The 18,685-nt window shown below is 43.0% G+C and overlaps 2 protein-coding genes across 4 annotated transcripts in view; both read right to left on the bottom strand.

Moving 5' to 3' along the window:
- The window catches only part of COLEC11 (collectin subfamily member 11), a 39,473-nt gene extending 37,850 nt beyond the window's left edge, over window positions 1–1,623 (bottom strand). For 2 of the 3 annotated variants that reach the window (XM_015623125.2, XM_015623126.2), the window contains exon 1: window positions 856–1,623. The gene's annotated coding sequence lies outside the window, so the exon portion shown is untranslated. The remainder of the gene's footprint in view (window positions 1–855) is intronic. The other variant, XM_015623130.2, reaches the window with a different exon arrangement.
- Window positions 1,624–9,153: 7,530 nt separating this feature from the next.
- Window positions 9,154–16,247, bottom strand: RPS7 (ribosomal protein S7). The gene is made up of 7 exons (XM_015622972.1): window positions 16,138–16,247; window positions 15,517–15,598; window positions 15,126–15,197; window positions 13,396–13,539; window positions 11,743–11,807; window positions 9,919–10,069; window positions 9,154–9,274 (listed from the first exon to the last, which is right to left on the bottom strand). Exons 2-7 carry the CDS (start codon window positions 15,589–15,591, stop codon window positions 9,197–9,199), a joined length of 585 nt encoding a protein of 194 aa, XP_015478458.1. The 5' UTR covers window positions 15,592–15,598; window positions 16,138–16,247; the 3' UTR covers window positions 9,154–9,196.
- Window positions 16,248–18,685: the final 2,438 nt, after the last annotated feature.

Here is an 18,685-nt window from a genome sequence, read left to right as displayed (position 1 = left end):
TCATAGTATTTCCAATCCAACTGCTCCATTTCACTGTAGGACAAGTAAAGTTAGGTATTTCAGTTCTCCATAGTGATTTTATTTTGTTAGAAAACAATCCCCCTCCAAAATTTCACTGCCTATACTGAACACATATGTATGCACAGAGGTCAGAATGGAAACTTCAAGCCCCTTATGAATCCTGACAAGCAGACATGTGCCCTACAGCTTATTGAAATATGGCTTACTCTCATATTCCTGCTCACTTGGACCAAGATTCTGTATCATTATACATCCTTATACCTCACTAACCATTTCTGCATGTTACTACTCCCTATATGACTTAGTTTTCACTGAGATACTCTTAACCATGCAGCAGTGTAATTTCAGCCCTTACTGGACCTTCTGTCATGTTTCACTTCTGCAGTGTCAGTCTTCATTCTCTGCTTTGCAGTTGTATTAAAAGATCACTTTTTAAAGTGGAAAACAGACAACTGCCTGTGTCTGTGACCAGGAATTACAACTCAAGAATGAAGTAAAAAAAGTTTCAGTTGTAGGAAAAGTTAAAATTCATATACTGTTTAGTCCTTCCCTGCTAAAAGGAAAGCAAGCTCTTGCAATGGCATTTGTACATTTTAAACACAACCCCCCCCCAAACTAACCTGGCATTCAGTGATCTAACCCTCATGGGTGCTTCTCAATAGAAAGGTCCAATGTTACCCGATAGACTCAAGCAAGCTCTTTTTTCATTTGCCTTCCCCTTCTGTTTGGGGATTGTCAACCATATTTTGCCATATACAAAGCAGCTCCCTAAAAAACATCAAGACTTTTTCCTTTACATGTTTTTACAGAGTGAAAGCATTAAAAGTCTCTTACCTTATGGCTGCTGAGAGAATGGGAACTGCACAATGCTCTGTGCCTGCAGGGACACTGCACAGATGAACCTCATTGCTGCTGTTTACAGAAGTCTGACAGTTTTTAATTTAAAAAGAGGTTGTCTTTTGCTTTTCGACAGTTCAACAAATCAGACAAAACAGTTGCAAGTGTTATCTGTAAACAGCTTCCTGTTTGAAATAGATCAGCTGTCCTGAAGGACAATAATTAGGGAAGAAGTGTGGGAAAACTGAAGAGGTCCATGATGTAAGCTTTTTATTTTGGGAATGTACTTTTTTGGGAATGCACACTTACTTTCCGCTCCTCCTCTCTAGCAGAGAACCCCTTTTTAACCATTTACATCTATTCAGCTCTAAGCCATGCACGCACACTGCCCCAGCACAACACTCTCCTTGCTTTGCTTCAGCAGATATGAAAACACATGAAATGCAGCACTGACTGTGATTTTCTTGTGTGGCTAATTAGTACACTCTTCCCCTCGCTGAAATTATCTCTGTTCTTGCAATTGGCTGCACCATTCTTGACTTGACTAAAATATGCAACTGTTTCAGAGCCATGTCTGAACACCCCACAACAACATAAATGCTAAATTATCCACATGGCAGGCATCTTCACAAAATTTTGTGTTGTATTTTAAACACCTTTTTATACAATTTAAGTGCTTTTCACTTTTAAGCTTCTAAATACTTGTACAACTTTGATTTTTACCTTTAACAGCTAGACTAGTTTGAGGCCTGGATAAACCACAGTACTCCACACACATTCAAGCAGCAAAAAACTGGGGCCAGCTGGTTCTGGGAAGTGGGATTTTTAGACCAGCCCCCCCCCCCCCCCCACCCCCCCTCAGTTACAGCAGTTTATACTTCAACACATATAAACAGCTTCACTATCAATTTCCAGGGTAAACAGAGAGTACCACTTGTGACTGTATTAATTAATACTCTCCAATGAAAAGCTGCTGTAGCTCTGATAGCTACAAAAAAAATCCTGTGAATCATCTGTCTCCATCCATCTCGTGCCACTGTTCCCTCCTCCCAGTTCTTCCAGGTAATGTTTGAGGGGCCATATTATAAGCAAGCACCCATTAGGCTGGGAGCCTGGGTAACCCCCAATATGTGACCTCTCACTGGAAAACCAGAACAGGAGCTAAGAGCAGTAGCAGGAGGTTCCTTTCCACCTTCCACAGTCCCAAGACCAGGAAAGTATTAGAACACAGAAAAGGTTTTAGACTGAGGGGTTAGAGAAAGCTGCAATAGGATCATCTGTGTGCTCACTTCTTTACCATTTTTCAGATCTCTTTTAAGGTGCACATCCACTTCGTTGAGAATTTTGTGCTGTGGTGGGGCTTGCAGTACAAGCTAGTGACACTGTCCTGATGTGCTCTCTTCCTCTTTGCTCTTGACATTATATATCCTCTCTCCCAGGAAACATCTCCCTAAGCCTGGGGTGTGCAGCATTCTTGCCCATGACAGCTCCTGTTTTGTCAGCCCACAGCATACACGGCCCAGTTTTAATGGCAAGGACAGAAACAGATTCAAAAAGAGGTAGTGATGCCTCATACTCAGGACTCCCTGTGGACTACCTACATACAGGTTTCCATGTTGGACTGGAACCTAGCTACCCTCCACTGCTATGGACTCCTGAATTTTAACACACATCAAATGGTCATGAAAAGTTAAAAGCCAATGATCACTTCCTTGGTAGATTACCTCAGTAAAGAAAGGGCATTATGGTAGAACATGAACATAACTGTCTAAGGACCATGCAACTCTAATTTTAAAGTTCATATGCATACAAGCCACATCAGTTCAGTGAGATCAGAAGGCAATTAGCAGAACTGGGCCCTTGCAGCACTCTGTTGGCAGAAACTTGCCAAGACAAACATTTTATGTAAAGAATGCAGCAAAGTGACTGTAGTCTAAGCCTTTGAAGATCATATTACCATGGCAAAGACAACTCCATTTACATACATATCTACTCTCCCTGTAAACACAGGCAAATAACTTTGAGGCCAGAACCAGAATTCAATGGAGAAATAGAGCCATTCAGGGAAAGTTGGTAGAAAAGGTAGGACACCAACACCAGGGAAGCAGAAGTGAAAACAAACAGAAATTACCAGAGTTCAAAAGGAAAGGGCAAATATTATAAATACAGTTAAAGTGCTTTCTCTAAGAATAGGGAGAATAAGCAAGCACACGGTTTACTTTCACATGAGAGAAAGGCACAGACCCCATACAGAAGGGTATAAGTAACCTTTTCCCACCCCAAAAACCAACTGGAAACTGTGTAGCCATATTGGTACATCATCTAAATCAAGGTAGTATGTGCAAACTGGGGTACTGATGCATGGACCATGTGGGAGCAGCTTAGGTCATCACCAGGTCACAATAGCTGCTGGTTATTAAGTTCTTTATTATGCTAACATAGCTGTCTAGGACACTGATTCTCAAGTCTTTCAGCCACCCTTGCTGGATAGAGAGAGACAGCCTTCAGAGGCCACAGTATACCAGCACAGAGGAACAAGCAGCTCATGGACAAACTGAAACACAGAAAGGAAGCCTGAACAGGATGGAAGCAAGAATGGGTAGCCTGGGAGGAACAGAGATTGTCTGAGCAATGAGGCATCATGTTAGGAAAGCTAACATACACTGAGAAAATTAAATCTGTCCAGAGACATCAAAGGCAACAAGAAAAGCTTCTTTAGATACATCAGTGATGTATCTAAAGGAAGACTAAGGAAAATGCAAGTCCTCTCTGCAAGGAAAAGGAGACCTGTTTGACAGGCTTGAGAGATGGGCCTGTGCAGACCTCATGAAGTTCAACACCAAGTGCAGGATCCTGCACCTGGGTTGGGGCAGTCCCAAGCATAAACACACACTGGGCAGAGAATGGATCAAGAACAGCCCTGAGAAGAAGAACTTGTTGGTTGATGAGAAGCTCAACGTGAGCCAGACAGGTGCCCTTGCAGCCCAGAATTCCAACCGCATCCTGAGCTGCATCAACAGAAGCATGGCCAGCAGCTTGGGGGAAGTGAATCTGTCCCTCTGCTCCTCTCTCATGAGAGCCTGCCTGCTATGCTGCATCCAGCTCTGAGACCCCCAACACAAGAAAAATGCAGACCTGTTGCAGTGAGTCCAGAGGAGCGTTAATGAGGCCAGAGAACCTTTCTAATTAACACAGGCTGAAAGGGTCAGGCTTCCTCAGGCTGGAGAAGGCTCCTGAGAGACGTAAGAGCACCTTCCATTACCTAAAGGGGGGTAGGGCTAAAAGAAAGCTGGAGAGAGACTTTTTACAAGGACATGTAGTGAATAGGGCAAGGCAGAAAGGCTTCAAACTGGAAGAGGGCAGGTATCAGATACTATGAATTCTTTATTGTTAGACTGATGAGACACTGGAACAGGTTTCCCAGAGAAGTCGTGGATGCCCGATCCCTGGACATGCTCCAGGCCAGATTGGATGGGGCTTTAAACAACCTTATCTAGAGGAAGGTGTTCCTGCCTACAGCAGGGCAGGGCTAGAGTAGACAACCCTTAAGGTCCCTTGAAACCCAAACCTGTTTCTATAAAAATGTTTCTATACAGCAAGACATTAATTAGGCCACCTACCTCAGCTTGACGCACTACACATCTTTTCCTCAGCCTTTAAATTCAGATTAAATATCACATTGACACAACTACGACTACAATTCTTGGGTTCAAACCAAACCAAAACCATGCAGATAAAATCCAACTGGTTGTAAAAAGACAATAAAAAGTTTTTAGAAAATATGCTAATACATTTTAGGAGCATCCAGGTAAATTTTTCTGCACTTTGCATAGTCAGCTGGAATTATCTTTGTATCTGCAAGAGGATTAAACACAATACCTATTTAAAAACACAATGGGGCTATTTAAAAATCCTAAGAGAAGAAGACAAGGCCCTGATTCTCCCTTTGGTTCAGCGAAGTATCCAATGGTACTAGCATTTCCCAATCAGATTTTTCCAAAGGATGAAAATTTCCAATACCCAAACTACTTAAGAAATCAGTATCTGAGCTCAATTGCCAGAGCTCATTTTATTGCAGGGCATCACAAATGCTGTTCTACTTAATGAAAGTAAAAGCTGCCTCACTAACCAGCCCTTATTAGGCCTCCCAGGGCACTGCCAAGAGACTCCTAAAAGTGGCAAGGAGATGCAGCAGATACAGGATTCCTCCACGGTACAGACATGCACTCAAGCATGCCAAGTGCAACCCCTCCTCTGCTCTTGGGGCAGCACAGTGTCCTATTCCCTTTGCTTCACATAACAGTATCTGTTTAGCCAAGAAAATAGGAAACAACTTGATTATGCGTTAAGACAATCCTGGTAAAACACAGCCTGTAGATCTGTCCCTGTGAAGACATCCACCTGCCATCTGAACATCTTCTTAGCACCTCCCCAGCGCCTCTGTGGGCACAGAGAGCAGAAGCTCTCCTTACTTTCTGCACAGTACATGAGATGTAGGGTGGGAAAGATCAGTGTGCCCACATCAATACAGGATTAACTTTATTTGCAACTGTGTAAAACCTGGCCTTCTACTTCATTAGTGATGTTGAATTAATTTATTTTTTTTTTCTGTATAAAAATTTATAAGCATCATTCACTGCAGCAATTGTGCTTTTTCTGTTAGTCATCTCTCAAACTGGAATAAACTCCTCAGTGCTTGAATTTAATTCTATTTTTGCTGCTCCAGGTGCAGATCACAACTGAGCCACACATGTTGACTCAATATGCAATAATTAAAACTGTTAGCTATTAATCATTTAGCAACACCAAGCAGCAATTGCATGACACTAAGCTTGATTTTCCTGAAAACAAGTAAGAAAAACTGGAAGGTAGAAGAGGGGAAACATTGACTCATACACTTAACAAATCCAACAAACTTTCTCCTCTTGATGACAATACATAAATAAGGACTTTTACTTGTATCTCTGTAGGGAACAGAGCACTAGTACATAGATATTCGTGTCAGCAGGGCTTTCACAGGAGTACCCTCAAGGCAGGCAGCAAGGGGCAGGGCAAAGGCACTTTGTTAAAACAGCAGTGAATTATTTACACTGAACAGTGCTGCAGTCAGCCCCTACTGGAGACAGAGAAACTCACACTCCCTCAGCCAGACCTCCAGCCTTCATTTTATGAGGCTTCATAACTTTGTGTAATCGACATCTTTTTTTCTGTCATTCTGATAAACATCTAGTGGCCAGGATAGCACATATCACAAACTGGAAAAGGTCTAGCTTTTCAGCATTGCTCTGACCTTCAGATGTAATTAAAAATCAAACTCAGGCCTCCTACTTGGAAAATTCAGGAAAACAAAGGAATAGGAAACAGATTATTTTGGTCCACAATGCAGGAGTGATAGGATTTCCTCTGAATGCTGCTTGACATCACATCACTACGCTGAAACTCACTTTCAAAAAGTGGGAAAGTTGTTCCCACTTTCAACAGAGGCTACTCAGACATGATATCATGTATCAAGTTTCCCTATTAATACAAGACAGGTCAAGCACTTTCCATCCAAAACTTCAATCAAGTTTTGTTATGCCAGAATTGTGACACATCTACACACCTTTTCGAAGAAAAATCACCAGGGATCAGTCTTCCTCACAGGCAAAAATAGCTGAAGATTTTGAAAGGATTAATATGAAATAAACACTTGAAGCTTTAAAATCAGTTGAAAGTCTCACAAGCACTTAACAGATGTAAAGCCTTTGTTTTTCATTCGGAGCTACTACAGGAAAGAACTTCAGTATATGCCTGTCTCTCCACACTGATACTACCCACATACTACTGCTGCAGTGTTGGTACAGAACGCCTCACCACTTTTTCACTCAGAGCAGCTGATAAAACTCATGACACATCACATGTTCTGAGTTCAATTGTGCCAGCATATGAAAGGTATAGGAAAAGTCTAGCATGGAGTTTGCTTAGGTTAAGGTAACATTTGACACCAGCATTCCAGCAGCCTCATTAGCACTTGACCAGATGGCATCAAACCGACTTTCCAGATTGCAGGCATGCACTTAGTATGCTTGTCAAGGGACAAAGGGAGTTGTCTGACTGTATCACTGACACAAACACTAGAGGGAATCTGTAAATAAAGGTAAACTAAGACTAAAGTCTTTTGCGAACACGCAGTCTTGTATTTTTATGCCACAAATATTCACCTTTCCTTGTAGCTTAGTTGATGTAAAAACCATAGAGCTTTGACAGCATTATCCTTTCCCTCAAAGAATTTGCTTATGGAGCCATAGAGAGCCTTTGCATATCATATAGTTCAAGAGGGCTTGCAACAAGAGCCAAGAAAAATCTATAGCCAGCTGGCAATGCCTGGGAACGTTTGCAATCTTCACGTTCAGTTTACTGGATTTCTCCTCCCCCGCTTACCCCCTCCCAGTGCTTCAAAAGAAACTCAACTGACATTTTTATTACTATGCAGAGATGAAACCTGAGTTACATTTCCCTATAAAACAGGAAATGCTGTTTAGCAAAGCCTGCTGAGGATCACCTCTCCTTGCAGAGGTTACACAGCCCCAGCAGACTCACCTGCCTCTAACTAAAGGTAGCTAACATCTGGCAAGTCTCCAAATACTCCCCAAGCTGCTTCTTCAGCCCACACCAGCCAAGGTCTATTTGCACAGGCTGCCATCTGTGACTGTTTTGGGGGAAAGCTTAGTAATGTGTCTGACTCGAGCCGTTTTTGCAATGAAAACTTGAATTCTGAAGTTGTGGCTCCTCTACTGTAAGATCTCTTACAATTATTTTCCACACAAGCAGACAGGATTTGGGGTTATTATATACCTACAGCTCCTCTCACCTAATTCTAAGGAAAGCTGATGCATTTACTTCTGCTGAATCATTCAAGATGAACAGTAAATAGTCAAGGAATAAATAAGGAATTAAGTTATACTCCAGAGACAGAGGTTTAAAAAAGAGGTAGGAAAAGGCCTTAAGGCAAACAAACTTCTTCAAAGATACTGCCTGCTTTTTGTGCAAATATCCAAGCCTTGTCAGCAAGTAACAAGAAATTAACTAATTATAACAGGGCACATTTTCCTTCTCTTTGCATTTTTGGCACCAACAGTAACAGCACAGGGCTATCCATCCTGCCCTACTAAGTCATGCCATAACTTCTAAAGTCTTCATTTTTTCAATGCAAAAACAATGCAGAACTTGTTTTAACCTTTTAGCTCTCTTAGCTAAAGAGGTGCCAAATGGGAAGCAACCAAAACTACTGTAAATGGAAAAAAGAAGATACAAAGACCCTCCATGCGTGGCACTTGTCCTCAATCTACTCTCAGGAAGGAAAACACAAGTTATTAAGTGTGCCTATCACACAATCTAACTTAGCTCTCTGCTTATTAGACTGATTCGAAAATTATTTGTCTTTTACTGTATAAAACCTTGACTCCTAGTATTCAGTACAATTAAGTACTAATTCATATCATTTGCTGTGAACTTTACATGACCAACTCCATTCATCCCTGAGCTTGTGTAAAGTGTAACACAGATACTGAAGTCAAAAATGTAATGTTTCTGAGACACTATCAGCCTTCAGATGCTAAAACATCTAGTCCTCCCCCATGTCCCCCAATATCACCAAGAATGTACAGAACCATATTAAAACATCTTAAAAAAACCCATAAATATATCTTGAAAGCAAGATCAATACCTAAGAAAACTGTTGTTTTTGTGCAGTGATGTAGTCTAGCATTCAGAAGTAAAAACTCCTTCCCATTTCAGTCTGATAAAGGTGAAAAGTTAGTTACAGAGTCTGCTTTTAGGTAAGAACTGGTAAGAAATGTTGCCATTTAGAGGAAGTTCCCTCAAAATCAACCTACACCTCCCCAGCCTACTTCCTAATAATTCAAACCCCTTCTATCCAGATGTCATTTCTACATATTTCATGAGTCACACACCACCTGCTAGTTCCTCCAGTGTCAGGAACATGTAGGTCTCCAACTGGTATCGCGCGTGCAAAACTCATGAGTTCCACTGCTCTACAGTAATTCTCCGTATTTTCCCCAGAAGGTGAGATGTGGAATATTTAAGTTTTTCATTACAAATTCTTTGTGCAGACTCTGGACTCTTTTATCCAGTTGTGTTGCAATAGTGACAAGACAAACCTAAGAGGGCTTCCATTAAAATGCTGGGGACTTTGATTCACAGGTATCAATCTCCAGACAGTGGTGAGTTCACGATTCCCATGAACCAGTTAATCCCAATCTGTGTTTACGGAATTCAAAATTTAAATGAAATTACTCTGTTATATGAACAGTTGTTTATTCAGCCATTTTTTTGCATTTTACAGCTGGAATTCTGGAAATTCAAACACCACATCTTTCCCTGTGAGCTTCTTGTACACACCAGAAAATGTTTCCACCTGTGAAGACAAATAAATCTTGCTTATACATGCTGTGTAAACAAGTGACTCTAAGTTAACATACTTCAGGTACTTCACTATTTGCCAGTGTATTTCACTCTGAGGCAAATTATTTCCTTCTAAATTAAGGCAGCTGAGGATTTACACAAAAGATACATTTCCTTCAGAGTATTTGGGCCTGCTCTGATTTGCAACAGTGTGAGACTCTGAGAGCAGAGCAGGCCCAAACACCAGCCTCCCATTCCCTCCACCCCCCAGAAACAAACCAAAGTGCAGGCTTTACTGAGCACATCCGTTTAAGGTCAAAACTAAGTGCCTCACTCAAAAAACAACAAAAAGAAAAAACACAAACAAAAAAAACCAACCCAACCAACCCCAATACACACAAAAAACCCAATAAAACACTGTCTGTGGTCCCATGAGGGAACCAATGTAGCTACTTTATAATCCAGGAGCTTTGGCAAGTTGAACTAGAGATTTAGTTCTAAACTGTCTTGCCTCTATTTCAGCATCTAACTCCAAATATAAACAGAAGCATCTCCAGAAGCCAAAAGGCAAGTCTTTTGCTGTATGCCTAAGCAGTCTCTTAGGGATGTCAGAATGTCACCCTCACCTGAATGAGAAAGTAAGTTTTTTTTATTTACCTTGTGTTCAACATTGTTCTGTTGTGCTTTGTCCAGATGCACTTTTATAAGCCTGCTGCCGTCCAGCTTTACACGGATTCTCTTGCCCACGATTTCACTTGGGAAGACCAGGTCCTCAAGAATAGCATCGTGCACTGCAGTAAGTGTACGGCTGAAATGCCACATTTATACCATTAAAACACATCCTTTTGAAAATTTTCCAGTCTGACAGGGTTTAAATCTTCCATAGCATGCTTTGGCTGAAAATTCAGTGTCATTTCTTTTCTTTAATGCCACAGTGTGACAATACAACACTATCAGAGGGCATGCAAAAAGAAATTCTACAGAGTGCAGAAACTTAAGGACTGCACAGGTAAAAGTAGCCAGGTTTCTGACCTTTTAGATCACCTTTTAGACTTTTTGCGGCAACAGCCCTGAAACATTATTCTATCTCTAGACATTTAATAAATATTTAAATCAAAACCAAATTGCTCCATCTGCAACTCAACCAGAGACACTGACTGGAAGAGTTTAAATGTGTAAGTATCCTCAGCTGCACAGAACACATTCATGGGAGACCAAATTTTGGAAACACTGGTTTCTTCATCTGCCTACACCCACGCATCTTACAAGACCAATGTAATACAGAAAAAGACTAGCTGGTCAATTGAGTCCATGTTTAGAAGACTGTTTGAAATCTACACATGTGTTCCTGAACTGTCCAGAAGTGAGCAATACAGGAAAAGGTGGCCCAGGTTATTTTACATGAGTCTAGAGAACTAATAAGTCTTCCGATCCACAGCATCCCAATCTGCAATTTCAGGGCAATGTCACTAGTAACTAACACATGTGTCTACAGCAGCACTGCACAGCTGCTGAGACTGGCACAGCTAAAGGAGACAGACATCCACAACAACACAGCAGCCTGATCTCACCTCAGGCTGAGACAGGGGCAGTCCTGCATACCTGCCTTCCCTCATGCAGAAAAGTGGCAGTGTGCTACTCAGACACAACTTCTCTAACCACTGTTAGAGACCAGCAAGTAACCACAGTCCTAGTTTTAATAGAACAAAGAGTCCTCCAAAGGCAGGACTGCAGCTAGATGAATACTGTGAAACTGTTACTTTTATAATCCATGCCTGAAGACTGCAAAACAGAGTGACACAGGTATAATACTGGGTTGGCAGGGAGAAGCGACAAGACATGCCACATGTCATAAAGAGGATAAACTTTTAAGATACAGACTTACATGATACAGCAACATATAGATGAGGCACTGACATCCACAGAGACATAGCAGTGTTGCATGTCTAGCAATCAAGTGACTAGATGAGAGCAGGGAGGCCATTTAACACAAATGACTATACTATTGCTATCAAATTCATATCCAGAGGGACTAGTACTCGTACCTACACCCCTCCTCAGCCACTCTTTCCCTCATTGCATCCCCTTCCAGTGTGCCAGCCTTGACTTCTGCACAGTCTAACATGTGATGTGGAAGAGGCTCTTCCTACAACTTAAAAAAAAAATAGTTCTTGTCAACACACTATGGTTAGAGAGACAGCAGGTTGGGGTTCCTTAAGCCAGCACTGCTAGCTAAAAATTTGCTACAGCTGTAGCTGGAAATACAAATCGAGTGCTAAGAAATGCAACACAGTGCCCAAAGGTGAGCTTTCTACTGAACACTTTAGCAGTCAAATGACAGATACTATTTCAAGCAGTAGGAGAAAGGACAAGACCACCCAATCACTTGAATGACTTCTTAAAAACTCAACTAAGCATTACTTGGCTAAACTACCAGGTACAAAAGAAAGCTGTCATACTGAATCAGTATCATTTACTGACCTCCTCGGACGCTTTTGCTTGTTTTTTGTGCGGCTTTTTCTTGTTGGTTTGGGCAGAATCCTTCTCTGTTAAGGCAAGAGAAAAATAAAAAGGCATTTCTCAGTATCTGGTGGTTACAATGAGCTCAGAAACATCCTCAGCATATGCACCTTTTCCACTCACACTAGAAACCAATGCATGAAAAGCCAAAAGACTTAATTATGCTTAAAGTTACATCAGGGTTAGAAACTAGAGAACTAGAGTTCCCTGCAGAAGGTGAACTACTGTACTGCTGTATTTCTCAATTACTACTCCTGTATTCAGTGACCTGGAATAAAAGATTTGTACTTCATTCCCCTCTCCCCAGGAATACAACCACAGTAGTTTACTGAATCTCATTAGCACTGTGAACACACTTCTCTGGGAGCAGAAATCCCAGGGAATTTTAAACTTCTCTTAGACTGAGCCTCTGGTGCAAACCAGAGTAGTGAACTCAGTTCCACAGATTGCTAGGCGACATCTGAGACTGAAGTGCTCATTTTAATAGTACCATCTATTGCACAATCCAGATCAAACCCTGGCTTAAATATAACCTGTTCCAAAATTAGGATCTAAACGTTAGGTCAGTAAAATTTATTTTCTACTTCCCTACTGCAAGGGTAGATGTTTTAAAACATTCTAGATGCAGTTTTAGCCACCTGCAGTATTTTCTACCATCACATCACAGCTTCTCCATGACTGCATTCATGATGGGGTTACCACAATACAAATTAGGTCTGTCATACTCAAAAGCACATGTTCCCTTCTAAAAAACAGATTACTGAAGGAATTCTCAAGGGAATACAGAATCTTACAAAATCACAGAATATGCTGAGTTGGAAGTGACTGACAAGGACCATCAAGTCCAGCTCCTGGCCATGCACAGAACATCCCCACAAGTCACACCATGTGCCAGAAAGTATTGCCCTAACACTTCTTGCACTCTGTCAGGCTGGTGCTGTGACCACTTCCCTGAGGGGGCTGTTCCAGAGCCCAAACACCCTCTGGGTGAAGAACCTTAGGTGAAGTAAGCCAGAGGCAGTTTATTAAAATAAATATTTTTGACCATATAAAGATTCATGGCATGGTGCTCTGGCTCTTAAAATTGTATTACAATTTTTCAGCTGGCTTCAGTTTAACCAACTGTCCACTCTGCAGACAGATCCCTAGTTTATCCAACCCTTAAGTATTGCCCTTAAGTGAGAGATCACTCCAACACCTTTTCACCCTAGCTCCTGCCATATATTTTAGAGCTTGCATGAGTTTTTTTTTTCTCCTTTCCTAGTAACTTAAATTTTAAGTGCTTAGATTGCCTAAGTGTAGCAAAGTTCCTATTAATATTTGTTCCTTTTTATTTTAAGCCTTGTGTGTCAAACTTCTGAAGGAGTAAGAGAGGCTAGAGCAAGAAAGTTATATCCTCCATGAAAGAACTCTGCATCTCACGAAGTTTCCACTGCAGCCATTTGGAAACATTTTAGCTAACATCCACCGGACATTCATTAGATTTCCTGCCTATCATTGTTACTTTGAATGGGCAAGGCAACACTGGAACCTGTGTGAGCAATCACACAGCCCTAGTGTAGTATCAGCTGTCCCTTCAAATCATCATTTTTGTAACTCGAAGGGTTTTTTTACCTGAGCAATGAACACCACATGTTTTCCACTAAATTTCTTCTCCAGCTCCCGAACTAGCCGCACCTGAATCTTCTGGAAGGACTTCAGCTGAGGAACCGGTACGAAGATAATGATGGCTTTTCTGCCACCACCTACTTCAATTTCCTGAAACAGAAGTACAAAGTAAGCATTAGCTAGGGGTTAAGAAGTAATGTCTGGTTTGACTGTGAATCCTATGAGCACAGGTATTGATAGTCTTGCTGATGACTCTGTGGGACAGCAAGTGCACCAGAAAGCAGTACCTACCTGCATTAAAGCTCTTCAGACCAAGCACTTAACAGAAAAACTTTTATCAGAGCACTTGTTTCACTGTGAAGGAGTGATCGGGCAGTAAATCCCACCAGCCCTTCCAGAATCACATCCTCTGAACAGCAAAGCCCATTCCTTCTACAGGATGAGATTCAGGTGCTAGAATTTTAACTATACTGAATGCTTACCATCACATCTGCAGTTGTGCTCATACAAAGTTTCAATGATTACTTGCCTCTAATGCAGATTCCAAAGTTTAGAGGAACAAATCTGTTAATCTGCTTCATGGAAATCACCTTCTGTCCACCACTTGCTTAGGCCTGCATCACTACTCAAAACATCTGTCACCCCTCCAAATGCCAACAGGATTACAATACACTAGGACAGGTTACTTTCTCCCCTGCTTTATCTCTCCAGTAGTTGATCAAACCCAAAGTTTATGAAGGCTTAGAAGGCACTTCTCCCATGAAACTGGCTGCAGAGACATCCTCATTCTCCAAGAGAATGGAAGGATGGACTGTTCTTCACCAGCTACCTTCTTACATGAGCCAACTCAGATGCCCATGGGAAGTTTCTCACCAATAAAATCAAGCAGCTAAGTAAACAACAAAGACATTTCTAAAAGCCCTTCACCAAGAACAGCTAGAACTGCTGTACTTCCAGAGAGATGTAGTTTCTTCTGAAAGCCCCTCAGCTCATACACCAAGGTGCTTTCTGCACTCCCTGAGTCTTTAATTCAGCTCTAAGCAGTCCAACCCCTGTGTCTGTACTGGTGGGCCTGGGCAAGAACCAGAAGCAGCCCATTCAAATTTCTGATTGCAGTGACCAGCTTCATTGCATTCCAGCCTCCCAAGCTGACAAATGCTAATGCTAATTTTCTTTCTCGTTTTCCACTAATTGCTTTTTTCTTTTTCTTTCTTGATGTTCCAGCTCCCTGCATGATCTAAAATTGAAAAGTACAAGCAGGCTAAGATACATGATCAAGTCAATCTATTGCCTTAATCTACCTACCTCCTACTAATTGCACAGAAGAGACCCAAAACAATTTTTTTTTTTACAAAGGGTATTGCAGTTTTTGTTTCTAATTTTCTGTAACACCTACATTTCTTGCCAATATCTACATGAAAAAAGCCAGTTTCAGACCCCAAACCCAGTCTGTAGAGACATAAAGTAGAATAATAATTTTTAAACATTTTTATTTAACACACTAGGTTGCTATTTGGGCTTTTACAGTGGCTTTTCAGACTAGTTCCTAAGAAAAACACTATTAGGGAATCCTACTTGCAAGCAGCAAATACCAGAACCCACAACAGCACATAACAAAACCATCACAGGCCATAAGGGCTTAAGATACCATTCATCTAGTACATTAACATCCACAAAAATTAAACATGCACAGAACAAGTCACCACCCAGTTCTTAGTGGAGAAGGTCCAGCCTACCTTAGCTGCTGTGATGTTCAACTCCCGCAGCTGAGCTTTTAAGTCGGAGTTCATTTCCAACTCCAGCAGAGCCTACAAAAGTGAAGTTGTGGAATAATCCATTACATACACTTCAGTTCATGAGAACACTTGAGACCAAACCATGTCCACAGTGCCAAAGATGCAGATATAGACTTTTAATCAGAGTCAATATCAAAGACTTAGCTTCCTGTAAGATACACCAACATCCAACAAGTTTAACTGATGGAAACAAAAGCTAAATGACTCAGTTCCTAAGTAAAACTAGGAAATTATACACGTTGACAGGACCAACCTCAAAGTTTACGGTTTGGACAACAGTCTCAATAACCTGGAAGTGAGCTACCGAAGAGCACAAGGAAAAGACACATACCTGGGATATACCAGACTCGAACTCGTCTGGCTTCTCGCCATTAGGCTTCACAATCTTGGCGCTAGAGCTGAACATGGCCTTTCTGCAACGCAAAAGAACACTTCGGCTGACACCAAGCACGTGTCACCTGTTCCAAACACAGCCAAGACTCTTCAATCTGGCTGCGCAGGCACACGCTCCAGAACTAAGCCAGAGAACGCCCCACGGGCCGGACCAGCCCCAGCACGTCGTACCAGGGCTGTCTACCAGGCCACAGGAAAAGTGTCCCAGGGAGTGCTGGGCCTGCCCACCTCGGGGCCCGCTGCAAGGCCCCGGGAGCCCAGGGAAGCGGCACCACCAGTCACAGAGCCCCAGGAGTGGCCCGAGAGGCGAGCGGCACTCCTGGGCCCTGCTCTCCCGGCCTCGGCCCCCTCCTCCCGCGGGACGCCGCCCGCCGAGAGGAGGGAAAGCCCGCCAGCTGGCCAGCTCCGGCTCCGGGCGCCCCGGCGGCCATCGGGCCCCGGGCGGGCGGTAATCGGGCGCATCCCCACGCCACGGTGCCGCGGGGGGCCCCGCTCCACGCCCGGTCCCGTATCGCGGCGGCCCCGGCGGGGAAACGGCGGCACCGGCCCGGACACCCACCTCGCTCCGCGCCGGCCGGGAAAAGGGGGAGCTCTCGCGAGAGCAGCACAGATCGCGGCCCGGGAAGGCGCTGGCCCCGCCCACCCCGAGTGAAGCCAGAGCAGGAAGAAGGGCAAGCGCGGGCGCTGCGAACACGAGACCGAGGCACTGCAGCGAAGCTCGAGCGGACATTCACAGTCCTGGCGCGGGCTGGCACATGCGCAGTGCCGCGGAGTGGCAGCGCGGCGGGCGGTGGGAGTTGCACTCCCGTCCCGCCTAAGCCTTCAGCGCTTCCTGCAGCAGGGAGCGAAGAAGAGGGATGGGAAGGCTGCTCTGCTCTGTCCCTCGCTGTTACGCAGAGTCTTCGCCGTGGGCCGCCCCCGCCGCACCTCTCACAGGCGGAACTCTTGGCCTCTGGTGCCGAAATGGCTCTGATGTGAAGAGCCACCAGAACAGAATCTCGGCCTGGGCACCGCGTTGCGCTCCCTTTGCTCTGCCTGCGCCGCGGAGCTCCCTCTCTGTCCCTCCCTCCTTCCAGGGCTGTGCAGGACGGCAGCAGCCACCGCCCGAACAACAGTGGGACAGCGGATGGTGTTTTTCCCTGCCCTCCACGTTAATTTAGCGGTGTGGGAGTTCACCCTGACGTTCAGTCCTTTCAAGGTGGAAGTGACGGGAGCACTGCTGGCACAGTGACCCCTGGCCTGCAGGGAGGCATTGTGCTGGAGAGCCACGGCCAAAACCATGCCAGGGAGCGTGCTGGCAACCCGGGAGTGTGGGCGATAGCCTGCCAGCACAGGGCAGCCTGGCTTTGGTTTTTGTTTGCCTCTGTAAACGTGACCTCTCAGTTGCTTCCGCTGAAACAGTCTCACAGTGATCACAGTTACCAGACTGTCACTAGACTAGAAATAATGCATGAGTCTTCAGCTGTGTTCAGGTACTTATTCAAGATGAGAGTTCTGGGCTCAACATAATCTGCCATCAGTGGAAGCACTCATTATTATATATTGTGTTATTATCTAACAAAGAAGACTCTAATAACACTTGCACACTGATAAATAGAATAAGTTGTACTTTTAATTTCAAAAGTGACATGCTTGTTGATTGAAGTAAAAGCGCCTGGGTGTATATGTATCTGAAGTGGAGCTAAAACCTTGCCTCGACAAAAAACACTTGACGCTTCCCTGTTGGCTGATTTGGATTTCTTGCTCAAGGGAAAGTCCCACTTGGAGGCAGGTGTGCAACTCTGCACATACTGTCCAGGGATGTTAGGTCCAGAAATGAGGTTCAGAGCATTGGTTCTGTGTTTAGATTCTCTGGATTACCCTAAGAGCAGCCAGTTTAAGCTTGTACAAACACATTTGTTATTACCATGTAATGCCATGTGTAGTCTGTTACTTTACAAAATGCAATAGTGGAGTAATAAGCTCTTGTAAACAAAAAACTCACAAAGACACCAACATCCCAGACTAAACAACCTTAGCATCTGCAAAAGGCAGCTCATCATGTCGTCTAACATTTGTGGTTTTTTTCACTAAATTTATCATAGCCAGAAAATCAGATTGTTTGGTGCCCATTTTTCTCCCAAGTCACTCTTCTTTTCTAGCATTAATTCAATGAATGGGAAAAATTGCTCAGCTCCTACTGATGACCAGGATTAGTATTTATAGATATTTGGATTGGCTAAACAACAGTGATCAGGACCTACTTGCAGAGTACAAAAAAAAAAGATAACAAGGAATCATCAGTATGCACTCAGTTTGTACTGAGAAGCCATTCATGAGAGGGAGAAAGAACAGGTGACATGTGGATGGATCAAAACATGACTGTTCAGAGCATTAATGAATAAAGATGCAATGAGACTATCTGCAGCTTCCCATCTCCATGCTTTGATTGCTACTGAACTGACCAAGATGCTGCATAACAGCAATGAGAAAAAATGTGTAGAGAGATGTTTCCTTTGGGACACTGAATTTATGTTAGAAGAAGGATGTAGAGTGTCAAGATCTTGATGCTTGGTCCCAATAATGTTTAAGAATCACTGTGGGCCTGTGATCTTCAAAATAAGTTATGTCATTACAAAGTAACGTAACTAAGAAGGTTCTTGTGCCATGCAATCTCAGAATGGGCACAATGAACAAGCGGAAAGAATAAGTTAGTCAGATGTGTAACAAAAGTATCCCAACAGCAATAGGGTGCTAAGAGTATACGAAGTCTCATGAATATGTTGGAAGAAGCAAGGAAAATGCAGTAATTATATATTTAATACAACCCTGACCAAGTTGTTTCTCTATTCCACCAAGGCCCACCACATCAAATATGAGCTGTTTGGGTTTTTTTTTAAGGGAAGTATTTGTCTCATTAAAGGACTTTTGGATTGGGTTCTTTTTCCCTTTGAAATGAAGATTAATGAGAGGGAGGCTTGTTTTCTCTTGTTTGGTCTCAGTTGTTTATTTTTTCTTATCAGCATTACAAGGTACAAGGAGCTATGTGCACTATGATAGAAAAGGGGTAAAATGGCTAACAAAGATCTTCTTCAAGGTCTTTTATATGTCCATTTACCCAATTAACA

This window comes from Parus major, chromosome 3, assembly GCF_001522545.3.
Source record: "Parus major isolate Abel chromosome 3, Parus_major1.1, whole genome shotgun sequence".
NCBI lineage: Eukaryota > Metazoa > Chordata > Aves > Passeriformes > Paridae > Parus > Parus major.
This window is presented reverse-complemented; position numbering and strand designations above follow the sequence as displayed.